This window comes from Apodemus sylvaticus, chromosome 4, assembly GCF_947179515.1.
Source record: "Apodemus sylvaticus chromosome 4, mApoSyl1.1, whole genome shotgun sequence".
Taxonomy (NCBI): domain Eukaryota; kingdom Metazoa; phylum Chordata; class Mammalia; order Rodentia; family Muridae; genus Apodemus; species Apodemus sylvaticus.
Window position 1 is genome coordinate 41,058,060 of NC_067475.1, and position 17,816 is coordinate 41,075,875.

The 17,816-nt window shown below is 45.7% G+C and overlaps 1 protein-coding gene across 2 annotated transcripts; it reads right to left on the bottom strand.

The window, feature by feature from the left end:
- Window positions 1–953: 953 nt before the first annotated feature.
- Window positions 954–11,601, bottom strand: F3 (coagulation factor III, tissue factor). 2 transcript variants are annotated; one of them, XM_052179327.1, is made up of 7 exons: window positions 11,506–11,601; window positions 10,927–11,068; window positions 9,647–9,752; window positions 5,510–5,724; window positions 3,747–3,925; window positions 2,842–3,001; window positions 954–1,187 (listed from the first exon to the last, which is right to left on the bottom strand). In XM_052179327.1, the coding sequence occupies exons 2-7, from the start codon at window positions 11,012–11,014 to the stop codon at window positions 1,054–1,056; spliced, it is 882 nt and encodes a 293-aa protein (XP_052035287.1). In that variant the 5' UTR covers window positions 11,015–11,068; window positions 11,506–11,601; the 3' UTR covers window positions 954–1,053. The 2 variants fall into 2 exon arrangements, with proteins under 2 accessions (XP_052035287.1, XP_052035286.1); XM_052179326.1 differs by lacking the exon at window positions 11,506–11,601 and having other exon boundaries at window positions 10,927–11,194.
- Between the last annotated feature and the right edge of the window lie 6,215 nt (window positions 11,602–17,816).

Here is a 17,816-nt window from a genome sequence, read left to right on the forward strand (position 1 = left end):
GTGAGTGTGTGTGTGTGTGTGTGTGTGTGTTCACCTTTGCTCTGATCCAATAGAGACACCTGCTTTGTTTTGGGAATTGCAATGAGAAGACACTGTTAGGAACTACCACCTACCAACATTCACGAACATGTAGTGTAAGTGAAAAGTATATATTGTTTGTAAGCCACCAAGACTGAGGGGGTCAACTGTTACAGCAACAGAGTCACCTAATACAAAAACCAAGGAGTAAATAATAAACGGAAGATACAAATGTGATCGGCTCAATTCCCAATCACCTTTATTTATATAAAAGCATATTAAATAAATTATCTCAATATATACAAATAGAAACTATATAAATAGAAAATCCCATATACAAAACCTTTAAAATTTATATAAATATATACAATGTTGACCATAAACATTTTTAAGTACCTTAAATCATAAAGCTATATGTAGTTTCTTTGTATAGTAGTCGTATAAAAATAGAGTTGGCTGTCAAATGTTTAAACCCCATTATTGTCAGTTAAAGTGCTAAATTGTAATAGAGTACAAATCACAAAGATGCCCCAGGCAGAAATATCCTGCATTTAACATGTTTATGTGAAAGTTTGCTAATTGCTTCGGACTTCCAAAAGTACCAAGTAGAGGGAACAAAACCCAAATACCGCTTTACAAGAGTACAGCTGTCCACCCAGTTCCCACTTTCCTGCTCTATAGCCCGTGAAATCAACTTCTCAAAGGCTCTCCAAGAGTCCACCCAGGTTATATGAAAGGCATCTGTCCACCGGCTTTGCCTGGGTGACCTAGTGTCTTCCTGAGTGCAGAGTACACAACCTAAATAAAGCATTTGTGCAAAAGGTGTTGTAGTGTTAACCAGTTTGTACCGTTCAGTACGTCCTAAAGTAAGAAACGCTAGTGTTGGAATCAACGCATTAGCTGGAGAAGCAGGCCACGAAGGGAGTCTTTCTGAACTAGGATCCTCAGGTCCCATGCTGCAAGTCCTCAGTTCCCATCAGAGGTCTCGTAATTGCTGTGCAGCTAATGTGAGACTTGGCAGCCTCAGCCTCTCCTCTAGGCCAAGGGCGACGGGGTGTCCTTCCTTTTCTGTCCCGCTCCGCGCCTTCTGCGCTTGCACAGAGATATGGATAGGATGATGATAAAGACGGTGACCAGGAACACCACCGCTCCCACGATGATGAGTGTTTCTGAAAAACAAAAACAGAGAAACAAAAATAAATCAAAGACGTAAAGTCAACTTGGAGTTTCAAATCCCACTTGCTGGTGGGCATGACCCCCAAACTATAGTGCCCTGCTTCTTTGAAACTCGACATTCATTTCTTCCACTCTTTCTCTCATTCTTTAGTATCCAGCATTCCTCCTGCATGTATGCCTGCGTGCCAGAAGAGGGCATCAGATCCCATTAGGGATGGTCGTGAGCCACCATGTGGTTGCTGGGAATTGAACTCAGGACCTCTGGAAGAGCAGTCGGTGCTCTTAACCGCTGAGCCATCTCTCCAGCTCCTCTTTCTCTCATTCTTAGGTTAAGAATTGTTAAGAATTTACCTGACCTCATGTGCTCGAGAGAAACTGACAGTGGCCCACAGCATTAAATGAGCTGCAACCCAAGGTTCCTACACTAGAGAGGAGCCAGGGAGTTGGATGTAAGAACATGCGTTCGAAACGTAGTCAGAAATGACCCTGAGTTTGGTGGCAGAGGTTAGAACAGATGATAAACGGGAAGCCAAGGAAGGGGAGCCACGGTGCTGATGGCGGGGGTGAAGAGGCGGTCGTTGGCTGGGGTAGTCAGTACCCCAGAGGGTCTATTTTGACAGAGAAGAAGCAGGGAAACAGGCAGAGCCTGAGGCATCAGAACTAGAGTAGGGCTTAGGAAAGGGACGAGTAAAGCTTGTGGTTCAGGAGCTGGCCCAGAGGGGAATGGGCTCCAATGGAAAGAGAACTTTCTGTTAACAGCAGCGAGAAGGCAAAATACCTAAATGTATTATTGTTGCATTCTTAAAATTATTCTTAGGCCGGCATACAAAGTAATGGGTTTAATTATGGCATTCCCATAAATAACATGTGATTAGACTTTGTTCCCATTCATCCCTGGCCCCCGTGTCCTTTGACCTCTTTCCAGTTTCTTTCCCCAGACAGCCCCTCCCCTCTACTCGGCACATCTCTTTTATTAACCCTCCCCCTTTATATTTCTTCCTTTTCTCTTGTGGTCTCCTTATATAAATATATACATGAATGTGAATTTAAATCTAGCTTTCCACATATAAGAAAAAGATGTGGTATTTGTCTTCCTGAGTCTGGCCTGCTTGGCATAATGACTTGAAACTTTAACAGAGCCAGGCCACAGCTACTGTCACCTGACCTGTGCCCTCTGACGGCATTCAGAGTCCCTTCCTGTGGGGCCCAGAGCAATCATCACCAGCTTTACACAAACACACACACAAACACACAGCCCCTATACCAACAGTCCATCACAGGTACACTAAAAAATTTGTCACGTTCAGAAACTAGCTGGTCCAGAAACTCCTCCTCCTGTGCCCCACGTCCCTCAGATCATAATGTCAGTAGGAAAAACAGGCAGAGAAGACTGTGAGGTGACACCTAAGTGTCCAAGTGCTAGCTGCAGTCTGCATACCCAGGACCCCAGAGACTCTGGCTCATTGTAAGTGCCCAGAGAAGTGCTTGCTGACCAAGGGAACCATGTGGACTCATTCCTAAATGCCCCTAAAGAGAATGCAGAATCCCAAAAGAAACCCCGAATGTTTGAACCAAAGAGGTGCGGGCTGGCTTCAATGTGGGGCAGCGGAGCCTCCCAGGGCACTGAGGACCGCCATGGCCACTCACCTCCCAGGATACTCTTCCATTGCTCGGTGCACACTGTGATGCTTTCTGGGCTCTTTTGGTTGTTTTTCCTGGAGAAAATCACAGCTTGTACAAAAAAGCAGTAGCTTACCCCTTCTTCCACATCAATCATGAACGTATTCGTGTTTGTAGTGTTTGTTTTCTGTGGGAAGACAAGCGTTCATAAATCACAGAGGAAGGCAAAACCAGGGCTCTAAGTCTATGCAGACATCACTGACGCACGAAGGATTAGAAGTCACTTGGCTAGTCTGTAACCCCTGATGACTGACTGCTAAGGAGGCCTTTGCCAAGGCTGAAAGACAGGCACACCCAGCCCAGCTCAGCCCCTTTTTTTCTGTAGGAAAAAAGAGATGGAATCACCAAAAAAGGCACAGTTAGGGGCTCAGTGGTAGAGAACTTGTCTAGTATACAAGGCCCTGGGTAACAATCCCCAACATCACAGAGAAGCATGTATGAGTACACACACACACACACATATACATGCACGCATACATATATAGGCACACGCACCACACATATGCACAAACTCTCATGCGCACTTGCACACACACATATTCCTGCACACATGCACACACATGCAAATTAGTTAATAAGTCATCCTTCTCCTGCCCATCCCCCCACCCCCACCCCCGATCCCCAATATGAAGATGTGGGAGAGGGCAGTCTGGTCTAGCTCTTTGACTGTGTGACTGGAATCTCTGGAAGGACCCTGTGCAAGGGCACAAGGCAGCTAGCTGAGCAGTGACAGGCGGGAGGGTCTGTGCTGCACACCACCAGGCCAACCCCTGTTCCTCCATATTTGAACTGGGAAGCAAGCATGCTGTGGAGAATGAAGGGTCTATAAAAAAAAAAGGTAGGGGGATAAAAGTAAATGGACAATCTCTCACCCTTCCGGTGCTTGGGCCTTTCCGATACGTAAGTATATAACCCAAGTCCTTGCCGAAGACTTGCCGCAGGGTGAGGAACGCACCGCCCTTTCTTACTAAGGTAAGTGAGTCTTTTACAGACACATTCAGTTTTGTACCACCTTGTTCAAACTGCTCAATTACTGGCTGTCCGAGTTTTGCTGAAATGGAAAAAAAATTACCTCACTTAGAAATTAAAATCAATGCAAAGAAAGATCACTGAGTTATCATAATTGACACCGCTCAACTTAGAAATTAAAATCAATGCAAAGAAAGATCACTGAGTTATCATAATTGACACCGCTCATACAGAACATCTGTACAGAATTGGCTCCAGCAGTAGGAGTGGTGGCGGCCCTGTAACTGAGTCTCAAGACAACACGTAGCCGTGCCATCCTCTGGAAGCACACGGAGACCCTTCCTCACAGACACTAGAAAACGTGAGAAGGAGCTGGTGGAATTCATTTTGATAATATACTTTAATAGCTCCATTAACATATTGGCATTTTAACATGCACTCAATATAATGGCTATTATGGATATTTTATATTTTTCAAAAACTGGCATGTATTTTTCACCTTGGCAACATTAGCCACATTTCAAAAGTTTGGTGGCCGTGTGTGAGGGTCGGCTAACCAGGCTGTTGTACAAGAAGTTTTCAAGCTTCCATATTTTAGCTACAATGAGTTAGGGGCTGGGAAATCCAGGAAGGGCTTTTGAGGAATCTTTTTTAAGACTTTTAAAAGTTTTTTTTTTTTTTATTTTTATGCATGCATTTTGCCTGTTGTATGGATGTGTATGTACTACATACATGGCTAGTGTCCACAGGTCAGATGGCATCTGATCACTGGAACTGAGTTACAGATGGTACAAATACACACATCAGGCACATAGACATTTTTTAAAAGTCCATTATGTACACGTTTGTCACCCTCTAAATTTGTTAATTTTTAATGTTTTCCTGTAACAACTTCTTGATCCCCCTCCCCCAACCCCCCAAGGAATCTATTTTAAGCTCTTGGTTCCTGATTCAGTTACCTCGTGTGCTCTGGTCATGTGATGGTCAGACAAGTCCTCACTGTATACAAGTCTCAGAACAGTGTGTGTGTGTGTGTGTGTGTGTGTGTGTGTGTTCTGTTGTTTATCACAAAGGATTTGGTCTGGACTGCTAAGAGCTCAAGAACAACGAAGGGTAATCATGGCTGGGGAGAATGATTGTCAGTGAGCCTGCAGGGCGTGGGCGTGCCTTGCTGAGACACAATGGTAAAGATACAAAGGAATCTAGGAACGAGGCTTATCAGCGGGGACCCTAGGAAGACAGCTATATTCACTGGGTAGTTAGACCATTAGAGCAAACACCAGAAGTAAAATCTCAATGGCCCTTCATCCTGCTCACCATCCACGTCACTGAACAATCAGAAGGGCACAGATGGGGAATTCCCAAACCACAACACTTGTGTTTTAACCAGCAGGCCTTGCAGAAGAAGTAGAGTTTAGTCTTCCTAATGGACTGTGTGAGCTTGTGAGATGTCTACTTAAGAGAGAGAGAGAAAGAAGAAAGAAAGGAAGGAAGGAAGGAAGAGAGAAAGAGAGGGAGGGAGGGAGGGAAGGAAGAAGGAAGGAAGGAAGGAAGGATGCCTCTCCCCACCCTGTGTACGCACGTGTGCATGCGCGTGCGTGTGCGTGCATGCATGTGTGTGGAAACCTAGACCAAGAGTGAAGGCATTACCAACCAAGCCACTTACTATCTCGGTAAGGTAAAAACTTTGGAGCATTTGTAAATGGCGGTTCCACCCCGTGAAACACAAGCAGGTCCTTTCCATCAGTTGAGTTCCTCCATGGGACAGATAGGACCTTTGCTTCATAGGTCCAGTTCACATCCTTCACGATCTCGTCCGTGAGGTCGCACTCAGTGTCTGTGGTTGCGATGCATTTGTTCTTCCAGTTTCTAGACCTATCGCTAAGGGAAGGAAGGAGAAAAAGAAATGGGCGGTTGAGGTCTGTGTCTAACAGGATGACGGCCTTCTGCCGGAGGATGCAAGTTCACCCCAGCAGCCTGGTTGGCTCTGCTGGGCTCCTTTTATTTATTCTTTAATGTGTGTGAGCATGGAAGACCAATGCACTAAACAGCCTTCGCAGTCACAGGCATAAGTGATAGAGCTGGGTTTTTCCGCCTTGTTATACCACAGGCTAGCCTTAACTATGAGAATGAGACCGCATCTCCCCAAAGACCAGAGGAAAGCAATACAACTGGCGCCTGTTTAACAACGCCTGAGCCTCAGAGGGCAAAGGACGCGTCTTTCTTTTGTAAGGCACCATCAAAGCGAAAGTAACTTGAAAAACTTCTGCTGAAAATAAAATTCTTCGAAGGGACAAAGATGACCATTAGCCAGGCACCACTGCATGTTGCCTGATACACTCCCATCAAGTGAATCCCGGCAGAGCTCTGAGGTCCACATCATCTGCTAGACAGACCTCGGCACTCAGGCAAAGTTCCAGATCTCTATGTCACCTGCCTCTTCTCTCCCTTCCTGGTCACCACCCCACCCCCAACCTTGCGGCCTCACAGCTCTGCCTGTGTAGCCTCTCTTTGGACCAAGAGTGCTGGCTCTCACCTCCCTGCCAATCAGCAGGGCTTCTGTGATGCCGAGTCCGGGACCCCTTCAGGGTGAATACACACTTCCCATGATCACACACATTATAAAGAATCCAGCACCTCCTCAGATAAAAGCAAATGAGTTAACACGTACAAAGAGCCCAGCGGAATATCTGGCATATAGGAGAGTCAGTGGTGGACTAACCATTTATGACGATCGTAACAGAATCTATTATTGATAAGACTTTATTATTCAACATAGATGTAGAATATGATAAAACAGCAAGCAGGGGAGTCACATATATCTAAATATGTATTCTCTACTCAGAAGAGGCACAAAGGAGGATTCTCCAAAGCCCTACCATACTGAAAAAGCCTGAGTGCATATATACATAGATCCTTTATCCTCACAGTCCCAAGCTAACATAAAGTTGGAATATTTTAGTTTCTCGTATTTTTGAGCTTTCTTCTATGATAGGTATAGAGAGGCTATTTGGATCCACAAATGACCAAAATGTACCTCGATTGCATCTTTTCTATATCAAAAGCCAATGGCATCTTAATGGTTTCTCTCCATCAGTATGACAAACTATTCAGTGGCTAGGCTCTGGGTGACGTCATACACCTGATAGATACAGTGCTTTGTTCCACTCAGCTCACAGGTAGGACCACTTTCTCTCTGAAAAAAAATTTAGGACAGGGGGCTACATCACGCTGTGACAACAGGTCAACGAGGAGATGGCGTTAATGAGGTCCCCCCCCAGCCCCCAGTGTTGCTAAGAGCACAAACCACTTTAAAAGTTCTCAGGGTCCCTCTAGGTTAGCCGAAAAACTCCCCAAATTTGGAAATAAAAGTTCCTGCCTAATTTCCTGAGGAGTTCCAACAGAAAACAAACATTCACTAATTGAGTTAGAGGCTGTGTCTGGAAGCTTCTAAATTCAGCTTTGAGATTCAGCACACGCAGTGGACTGTACGGCACAAGCCGTGGTGTGGAGCTAAGGCTGGGCCTCCGATGCGTCCCAACCACCACTGAGCCTGCTTTCAGAGAAGATACTGTCAACACTCAGCCAAGGGGCTTGGGTCCCTCAGAGCTGCCCTTCGGCCGGCACCTCACAGCCAAGCTCCATCAGCATAGGTGGGCGTGGGGGACAGGGTCCCCCGGATAAGGTGCTGCCTCCTCTGGGAAGCAAATAAAGGAGACCCAGGAGAAGTGATGAGCAAAGTTTTCCCCTTCCTCCCAGAAAAGGGCCTTGCGCAGACTGGCAGAGCCCCCTGCAGACGTGGCACACCTCGGTTCCAGGCAGCCTGGGCGCACATCACCAGCACTCAGTGTGAGACCCTGACTTTCCGGAGTAACAGCTTCATCTTTAAAGGTTGCTATGACACCCTTAGCCCCGGAATCCCCTTTCCCATGGGAAGGGTGAATCTGAGTCTGCGGGCATCCCCAAAGGCGTCCTGAGCCCCGATATTTGCAGATCATGAGCCGTACTCATCTCAATGGTGACCACCTTAAAAACTCCAAAACTTACAGCTAATGAAGGCTTCTATTTCAAAAATAGACAACCCAAGATATATTCCCAATGTTGTTCCAATTAATACAAGGTATTAGAAAGTAACCATTTCTCTGAAAAACCTAATCTTCATATCTAGAAGGAAAGGGTCTCTCCTAAGGTAAATGTCAGGTCTGTATAAGAGAAATTGGTTACTTTAATAACTCTCAACTGTGAGAATATGAAATGGGCAAGTTTGAACTTGTGTTAAGTCAGGGTGTCACTCTATAGCTGGCGTTGGCCTTGAACAAACATGTATCCTTGAACTCATAATCCTCCTGCCTCATATGACCAGGTTGTACAGGGATTACAGGGTACCATCATTACCACTTCAACTAAATTGGGAAGAGAGGGGACATGGATTATGGATGGGACCTAAGCCTTTTACATGGTAGACAAGAACTCTACCCCTGAACTGTATCACCAGCCTTTGAACTGAGAAGTTTGATTGCAATGGTAATTATAGATTATGAAATTTATCTCTAGCTATGCATAGTTATGCATGATATATGCATGCATGCTCACACACACACACACAAATTCTCTCCCCTTTTGGTTTGGCAATAGCTACCAGAGTTCACTTTGAAAAAACAAGAAAGTCATTTAAAAGCCCCACACCTGAGAGTTGCATCCTAGTATTAAATAAGGCTTAGCATAAGCTTTGACAGAACAAAGGGTTAAAATGTGTTTGCTTTTTGCCTACGATACTCTTGTGTCCTTTACATCGTCACTATTAAAATAATTTCCACACCAGGCAGGTTTCTCGAGTTCCTCATCTGTCTCCTAGAATCGATCAGAAACCAAAAGCTTGCCAAGATTCTGTGAAAATCATCAAGGAAGACATCTGGCACACCCTGGTTACTTAGATTGAACGTGCTGAATTACTTGTTCCCGGAGAGCTGTCAATCAGCGAACAGGTGTGAATGGACCATACAGCTCCAGACAGCACAGGATGCAGACAAATCCTTCAGTGTTTCCTAAGCACCTCAGTGACTCAGGAATTTGGCCTCTGCCAAGTTGTGTGTACAACCAAATTTTAATTCACACAGCCCATAGATTAATGAATCAAGCATTGCTTCGGGGCGGCGTAGACACTGGAATTCCTCCTGCCTCTCTCTGACATGCCAGCAGCAGCTCAGTCTAGACAGCTAGTAACCGGAAAAGGGCATTGGTGCTTAGAAGAGACGGGCTATTGCCGATGGCAGAGCACGTTACAAATGCCTGTGTAAGTGGGCTCACTCTCTGCAGCTTATATATACACTTATTAATTTTCCTATAATTACCCTCAAAGAACTAGACATTGCGTCATGTATTTATGTATTTATATATTTATTTAGATACAGGGTCCCATGTATTGCAGGATGGCCTGGAACTCCCTACATATGGCTAAGAGTGACTGAATTTCTATTTCTACTTTCTCCCGAGTGACACAGTGACCATGGTGACAATTCTATGCTGGACTGAGGAACTAAACCAGGGCTTTAAGGGGTGCTTGGCTTGGTAAGCACTCAACGGACAGAGGTACCCCCGCCCCAGCTCCTGTCATCTCAGTTTAGCGTATGGATGGATATGTTTCCATCTGATGGGATATGCCAGTAGCCAGCAGGTTACCATGGAAACTCTACCAATTGGTAAACAGCCCCATCCAACGATCAGCTCCAGAGGCCATAATAGCTCATGAGAGTGGGAAGAGCAAAATCATTTGTTATCTTCTTTTGTTTTCAACCTGGCTTACCTTATCTGAACAGTGTAGGTATAGTTGGTGGGTTTGGGTTGCCATTCCAAAATTGTCTTGAAATCAGTTGATATCCAAGTTAAATTAAACGCTTTCTCTGGGATGCCTACAAACACAAAAGATCCGTAATTGTATGCGCTTCTGTGTTCTCAGCCTTGTGCTAACAGCCTAAAAGACTTTCCCAGCCCCCACCATCAAATGGGGCACATTTTTTTTTGTTGTCAGTCACACACAAAGTTGCTAACTTGTAAAGAACAGAGGGTGTGTGTGTGTGTGTGTGTGTCCTTCCTCCCCCCACCCTGCCCCTAGACCCATATAGTCCTCTAGGCAACACCCACACTGCAATCCGTGAAAACGGCTGACAATCCTGGTCCTTTTATAAACTATGCAAGGGAAAGTCCACTTTAACACACCACGGAAGGCGGGCCCAAGGTGCCAGAGAGTCCCAGACACTTCTGAAGCAGTCAGGCTCCAGGAGAGGCAGCAAAGAAGGGTTTGAATAAGTTCCAGACAGGACTCGTCCCCCACACACGTGTACAGGGCTCGTTCCCCACACGCGTGCGGGGCAAGAATTCACATAAACAAAAAGAGTCTAACCTGACCTTTTCCATTGTAGCCTAAAATATCTTTACACTGAATTCTCCCGGAGAACAAGGCAGATGTGCGACCCACGTGTCACCTGTCACATGGTGGGATGCTATTCCATTAAAATACTGTTATCAACGTCTCTTTTTGCAATTCCCGGGTTTCAGCCTCTGCCTCACCCCAACATTGGGTAGATGTGGGTGTGCACTCTGCCTTGCCTGAGTTTACAACAGCGTTGCTTCTATCAGATCTAAACCAAAGGCCACAAGAACACCTATTTATTACGGGAAGGCGCACACCTTGTCAAAGATAAGATGCAAGCCACGCGAAGCACGCCGACTTTGAGAAAGGCGGGCCCACGAGTCCGCCACCTTCAAGGGCCCAACATCCTAAGAAGCTCTGCCCTCAGAGTTAAAACTGGAACCCCAGTTTATCTTATGCAACCACGGTGGACGCACAAAGCAGGCTTTTTCAGCGGCTACAAACAGCCGGGGGTAGCACCAACTACCTTCCATCTCTGAGCTCATTCAAACCCCCTGGGCAAGCACAGCCAAATTCACAGGTACGGCGTGACACCTTGGCGTCCCCGAGGAACCAGAGCAGCGCCCCCCGACCCTCGCTCCCGACCCCTTTCCGCGGTCAGTCAGATCACTTCTCTGTCTGCCGCCGGGCTTCTCAGGACCAAGGCCACTCACCTGCACCCGCGTCCACCTGGAGGAGGAGGCAGGCGAGAAACGTGGGCGCGAGGGCCGCTAGGAGGCGCGGGCGCACGGGGACCGCCATGTCCAAGGGCTGGTGGTGAGGTCGCGGGACTTCTGCGGCGGCGTGGAGGCTACGCTACAGGAGCGAGCGGAGGGAGCGAGTGATGGGTACCGGCTGTACCCGAGCTGCCGGGGTCCGCGCGGGGCGCGTTATAAAGGGCCGCGCGGACACCGGCTCCTCTCCACCCCGCGCCGCCTCCGCTGAGGCTCGCGACTCCCCGCCCCGCCCCGGCCCGGGTCACTCGCTTTCGCAGTGGGCGGCTCCCGGTCAGTCCACACCCCTGCCCCGCCCACTCCCCTCCAGTAGGAAACTCCGAGACCCCGAAAGGGGTGACTCAACCGTGATTCAACAGCGCCGCCGAGCACCGAGCTGCCCCCTTCGGCGCAGGCGGATCCAGGTACTGCGGAGACCCAGGCTCCCGGGCTGATCCCTGGATGACCAGTCTGAGTGGCTTGCTGCGGAGAACGGAGTCGCGTTGGAGCAACCCAAGTTGAAAGTCAAGGGAGCCTTACTTTTCCTCTGCTTTCGATTACACGGAGCCCCTTGAAGAGAATGTATCAAAGCTCCTGGACCACCGCTGGTAGCCGAGGGAGGGCAGTTCCAAAGCCCTGCCCGAGCACGCAGCGGTTAGCAGAACATTGTCAGTCTCTTGGTTCGCTGTACAGGGCGGCGCAGTAAGTGCACGTGTCTGCCATGGACAAGGGCCCTGGGTTAGGTCTGAAGGCCACTTGGCACCCTACTCCCGTTTCCGAGGTAACTGAGGAAGTACAGCTTGGAGCCTGGGAGAATTTGACCATGACTTCTGTAGCTATGGGGTTCCAGGAAGGATGGTTCTCACGTGGAGGAAGACAGAAGTGCGTTTGAGTGCAGAGAAACAAAAAATGAAACGGAAAAGTAAACATTCGGACTTTGCAATTTGTTTGGTTTTTTTCCTTCCAAAACCCTGGAAATGGACCCAGGAGCCCACCCATTCCAAACACACCTCCTTCTAGGCTTCGCTGTGAAGTTGTTGAGGCCTGAGCGTATCTCTTATCCCACTGGTAGCATTTGCTCAACAGCGTGCCAAAAGATTTATTATTCCTGGTTAACTGTCCAACTTATCCCTTCCTCTATGCCAGTGGTCTTCAATCTCCCTAATACTGCGACCCTTCAATACAGCTCCTCATGTTGTAATGACCCCCAACCGTAAAATTATTTTCCTTGCTACTTCATACGTGTAATTTTGCTACTGTTACAAATTGCCGGCTGTCCGTGTACTCAGTGGTCTAACTGCAATGCAGCTCTAGCTGGTCTCTACTCCAGGGACTTGCCTTCCTGACTTCGCCTTCTCCCACTCCCAATGGAGCAAAGGAAGATCGCAGCGAGAAAACTGCTCGAAGAATGATTTTTCCATCCACAGACACTCAAATGTGTTCTTCAGCAGGTGTGGGAAACACTTGCGGTTTGGGGAACTTATTGTTCATAGGCAGAAATATCCTGTTGGCTATTCCTTAAAACAGACATGCATGAAGACACGTAGAGAGCTCAATTTCCTTTTGCATAACCAGTGGTGAAATGCGGCAGATGGGGAGTCTGTAAATGACAGCCCTTCCTGTGCACGTTTATAGAGCATGCTAACAGCCTTACCGATTCAATTTCATCAAGTAATTTACATAATCTCAATTGTGCCCTCTCAAGTCAATTCCCCATTCTAGCTTTTTTAGGGGGAAGGGATCAGGTTCCCCCTTAGCTCTTAGCACAGTTACCAGCACCCAGGAGGGGCTTGACACTCTTGAATCAATGAAGATCTTTATGCAGCCATGCTGGTCGCTGAAAGTTTTCATTAACATTCAAGAGATGAACTCCGTCACTGACAGTTTTTTTCTGGCTGGGAGCCAGGCAGTGAGTGCATCTGATTGGTGAAAAAAAAAAAAAAAGCAAACCTGTGGAGTCCAAGGGCTTTGCTCCCCAGCCAACTCCAGCCGGCTCAAGGTGGCTGAGAGCCTTTCCGGTTTCTAGGACGTTCTAACTGCGAAGAGGTAGTTTCAGAACAGAATGAAGAAGTTTGGGGGCTGCTTTCATTTTTCCAACAACCTACACCGGAGGGTGAGTCAGAACCTGCTCAGTATTGGGAAGCTAAGTGACTGGATAGGCAGGGTTAATTCCTCAAAATGTCGGTCTTCAAGGAAAAGGGCAGGTTAAGATTTATGACAGAAGGTAAAACTGAAAATAATTATTTAAAAAAAAAAACAACCCTGTTATATGTCTGTGAGGTGATAAAATAAGCAATTGAACCATTACCCCTCCCCATTTTTTTTTCAGGTAAAAGGCAAAAAAATGAGAAAAAGCCAGAGGAATTTCAGAGTTAGTGAGAACGCAGAGTTCTGAGTCGGGGAGAAAAAGTGACTCAGCAAAACCCAAGAACCATCTGGCAGGGTTAGTCATGGAGAAACTGGCAGCTGTGATTAAGGATTTTTGTGAAAATAATTATGCACTATCCAACAGTTTATGTTTCGTCCAAAATTAGGTGAAAACGTGTACAGTGAAAATCTTTTATCCTGATCATTCAAAATACATTTGCTAGCTGTTTGGTCATGAATTTAGTTATCACATAGCACCAAGATTTTGAAAAACACCATTTTTATCTGCTTCTTCATTTATTATTTAGTTTCGAGACAAGTTCTCACCTATCTTTAAAAAGAAAACCAAACCCCCCACGATTTTAGAGAATAATCTTCCAATCTAAATCTTGGGATTTTTAGCACACAAGTACCTGTGCTTACTCAAGGCTTAGTAGATTGCCTGACAAGCACACTTTCATGGCGATCAACACATCGTTTCATTATGTACATGCAATGATGACAAATAAATCACAAATGGATCACAGTTATAATCTTAACAACAAAATCCACTTTTTTAAAAAAAAGCCTTTAATGAGTGTTTTTATTAATACTCCACCAGGTGGCTTAAAATTTTTATGACAGCACTTTCTTCAAGAATGCCTTAATCCCATTTCTGAGACTTCTAACTGAATTTGATGTATAGAAATCCTTTCACTAAACAGCCGAATGCCTAGCAGCTGCTGGGCTCTGTGCTAGACTGCAGATACATAGAATAAAACCAAAAGTCTCTCTCTCCCCTGTGAAATATATCGTCTTTTCTACTCAGGTCAAGATTTTAATGGCTTGAATGTTTTTCTGTCAGTGTATGGGTTAGAGAGAAAACAATTCTAATAGTGGTGTTGATAAATTTTCTTCTATTCCCTCCCAAGCAAAAAAGACTCAAGTCTGTCATGGCCAGTTCACCCAGCAGGCATTTTAAAAAGCTTTTATTTATTTTTAATAAATAGCACACGCACCATCGCACTGAGAAGAGACGAGTGAGCTGGATGGCCTGGAGACAGAGTTGCAGATGGTTATGAGCTGCTCAAAATGAGAGCTGGGAACCAAACTCAGGCTGGCTACTGGAGTAGTACATGTTGCTAACCACTGAACCATCCTACCAGTTCTAAACAGGTATTTTTCACTCAGAAAATTACCCATGACCAACATGAAAGCAGGTGTGCAGGACATTCATTCTTATTTGTATATTTGATTTTACAACACTCTGGTTCACAGATGCTCTAAGTTTTGGATTATCTACTCAGCCACCTTTTTTTCTTTTTTTCTTTTTTTTTTTTTTTTTTTTTTTTTTTTTTTTTTTTTTTTGCCTTTGATGATGGTACTTCGTCTTATCCTGAGTGTTTGTTCAAGGAAAACTCTCAAGGTAGAGAGCAACTATCTACTAAGTGTAGTTGTTAGATATATAAGGTACAGTAACATTTGTAATATGTGATTGGTTGTAATTATCTTTTTAACCACTATTGTCTAACTTAGCATATTATAACAGCACAGAATAGCTATATATATATGTGTGTGTGTATATATCTGTGTATATGTGTATCTGTATATCTGTATCTGTATCTTGCGTCCTCACAAAATCCTAGGTAGAAATCTTAACCTCTTGTGTTATGGTTAGGAGGTAGGACCATTGATAGTCAACTAGCTCTAGTGTGGAGCCCTCAAGTATGGGGTTAGTGTTTTATTAAACTATTTGTTTGTTTATTCTGTAGAGTTCTCCCTTTTCTTCCATCATGTGAAGATACAAAGAAGCAGCGGCCATGAGTAAACCAGGAGACAGAATCAGGAAGCCAGTCTTTGCTATACACCAAACTGATCAGAATCGTAATCTGGGACATATGAATTTGCTGGACCACCAGATATAGAGTTCTGCTGTAAAGCCTCTCACTGTGGGGTACTGATGTTACTGAGTCCGAGACAACTACAAAGATGCAGACCTATGCTACAGAGGATGCTTGTGATGTCTTGGCTGTGAATGGCTTCTCAGAAGTTTGTAAACCTTATGGACAGCTGTATGAGAGACCACATGGCAAGTCTTAAGCTTGGACCTTCCCTCCAGCATCTAGTAGGAGTCCGAGGCAGACAGATCTCTCTGAATTCCAGGCTGTCCTGGTCTGGTTTACAAAGTAAGTTCCAGGATAGCCAGGGCTACACAGAGAAACCCTGTCTCAAAAAAACAAACAAACAAACCAAGAAAAGGGGAAAAAGAAAAGAAAAGAGAGAGAGAGAGAGAGAAAGAAAAAGAAAGAAAGAAAGAAAGAAAGAAAGAAAGAAAGAAAGAAAGAAAGAAAGAAAGAAAGAAAAAAGTTAAGTGTTTCTCTTTTCTGCCTCTAGGTAATGAAGATCCTGGTTTGTGTAACTTAATATTTATCGAGGGATTACTTATTATGTATGGGACGATATACCAGGAACTATGTTTGTTTGAATCTCTATCTGTCTATCTATCTATCTATCTATCTATCTATCTATCTATCTATGTATATCTATATCTTTATATGTATATCTCTCACATAGCTTATAGATATACATCTCACTAGTAGACTGAAAACTTCATGCTAATAGTGACTGCTTTAGTTTTGGTAATACACAGGCTTCCCAGGACAGGTTCTCGTGTCCTTTGTTTATGACATAAAAGTTACTCAGGACCCACTGGAGAACTCTCTTCCGACCAGGTCATCAGAGAAGGTTCTTTGGGGGAAAGCAGAGTTTGAGCAACTTCTTTGTCCATTCAGGCCTCTCCAACAAAAGGTCTCAGTGCTTACTTTGGCAGCCATATATAAGAAGGAGAGGTGGGGCCGGGGGGGGGGGGGATGGAAGAAAGGAGATGATGAAGGAGGAGAAGAAGAAGGAAGGATACTTTACAATAGCTGAAATTCCAGTGCTGGAGCCTGAGAAATCTAAGACGAAAGTGCCAATAGAATCAGTGTTTTCAAAGGCTCATTCTGGGTTTCAAAGATGGCAACTTGTATCCTCACAGCAGGGACGAGCGAGTAACCCACCATGGCCTTCTCAGAAGGGCACTGATCCTCTATATAATTTATGAGGGTGGGACCTTTTGACCTAATCATGTATAGAAAACCCCTCCCACCTCTTGATACTACTGTATCCTGCATGAGGTTTCAACACATGAATTTTCAGGTCAAGCTGACATTCAGATCATGGTAAACTAGAGCACAGAGGAAGGGCAGAGCCTGGGGCAAAGGGCTGAGGGCGGTGAGCAGGGGAGGTGGGATGGGTTTTGGAATGCAGGAATCCCGTAGGTGAGAAATGTATCTTCAAAATAAAGATCCAGAGCCAGCCTCTGTGCAAAGCCCGGGGATGGGAGGGAGTCACCAGACTTTTTATCCCCAGGGAAGCTTACCCTGCTGCTTATAGCATGTCAGCAGAATCTAGAACTGAAGAATTAAGTTAAAGTCACATAAAAGCAAACAAACAAAACAGAACCCCCAGCCCACCCAGTGGCGGGGAGATAAGCAGAAAGGACAGCTGTAAGAAAGCAGGAAAGAAACAGCAGTGGGGGTTAGGGGCTGACACGGGCGAGGCAGGGGAGCAGGGGGGAGGTCTTGAGACACGGGAAGGCAGTACCACGATCAAGACCACAAAAAGGTGGGCAGCTGAGACGATTTTAGAGATGTTGAAGCTGAGGGACCTCCTGGGACTGCTAGCACAGAGCAGAAAGTGGGTCGTAGCTAAGAGGGAGGAAGGAGGCTGGAGGGAGAACTCGGGAGTCATGCTGCACAGTCTCCTAGTGTTAGCAACCCTAGAGTGAGTGACAGGAGCTGCTCAGCCTATGGAAAGAAACAAGTTACAGTTTCCAAGCCCAGGAAGCCTTAGAACAAATAGAACAGTGCCTAGAAGCCACCAGCAGCCCAAGTCACATCGCCTGGCTTTGTCACACCAGGAACCAATCACCAGTACTACTAGAAGATTCCAGTTGCTCCTGCTCCGGTCTGGGACCACTCCATGGGCAATCTCGGTTGCCAGAGGAACATCCAAATCTGGGTCCTGTGACCCATCTTGGAGACAGAGTGGGTTTGAAACCACAGAAGTAGGCTGCTAAAGCTACTGTACAGTTAGTGTGTTAGTTACTTTCCTGAGGTTGTGATAAAATAACCTGACAAAATCAAGTCGAAGAAGAGATTTGTATTTGCTTCTAGTTCTAGAGGGATAGGGTCCATTGTGCTGGGCAGGACACAGAAGCCCGAACAGGTGGCTAGACTGGCTGTTAGGAATCAGAGGTCACATTTCATCTACTCACAGGAAGAAGAGAGAGGGAACAGGACGTTGGTGACAAATACTCAAAGCCTATCCTCCGTGATGTACTTCTCCCAGCAAAGCTCTAGTTCTTAAGTGTTCTATAACCTTATCCCCACCCCCACCCCAAACAGCACCACGGACTGGATGCCAAATGATCATACATGAGCCTGTGAGGGACATTTCTCATC

What these genes read in the sequence shown, in the direction of transcription:
- F3 (XM_052179327.1), bottom strand. Translation starts at nt 11,014, where the DNA reads ATGGCGGTCCCCGTGCGCCCGCGCCTCCTAGCGGCCCTCGCGCCCACG. An exon ending in AAGGCCCAAGCACCGGAAGG is followed by an intron (nt 3,002 to 3,746) that starts GTGAGAGATTGT and finishes GTCTTCCCACAG; the next exon opens with AAAACAAACACTACAAACAC. An exon ending in ATGGAAGAGTATCCTGGGAG is followed by an intron (nt 1,188 to 2,841) that starts GTGAGTGGCCAT and finishes TTTGTTTTTCAG; the next exon opens with AAACACTCATCATCGTGGGA.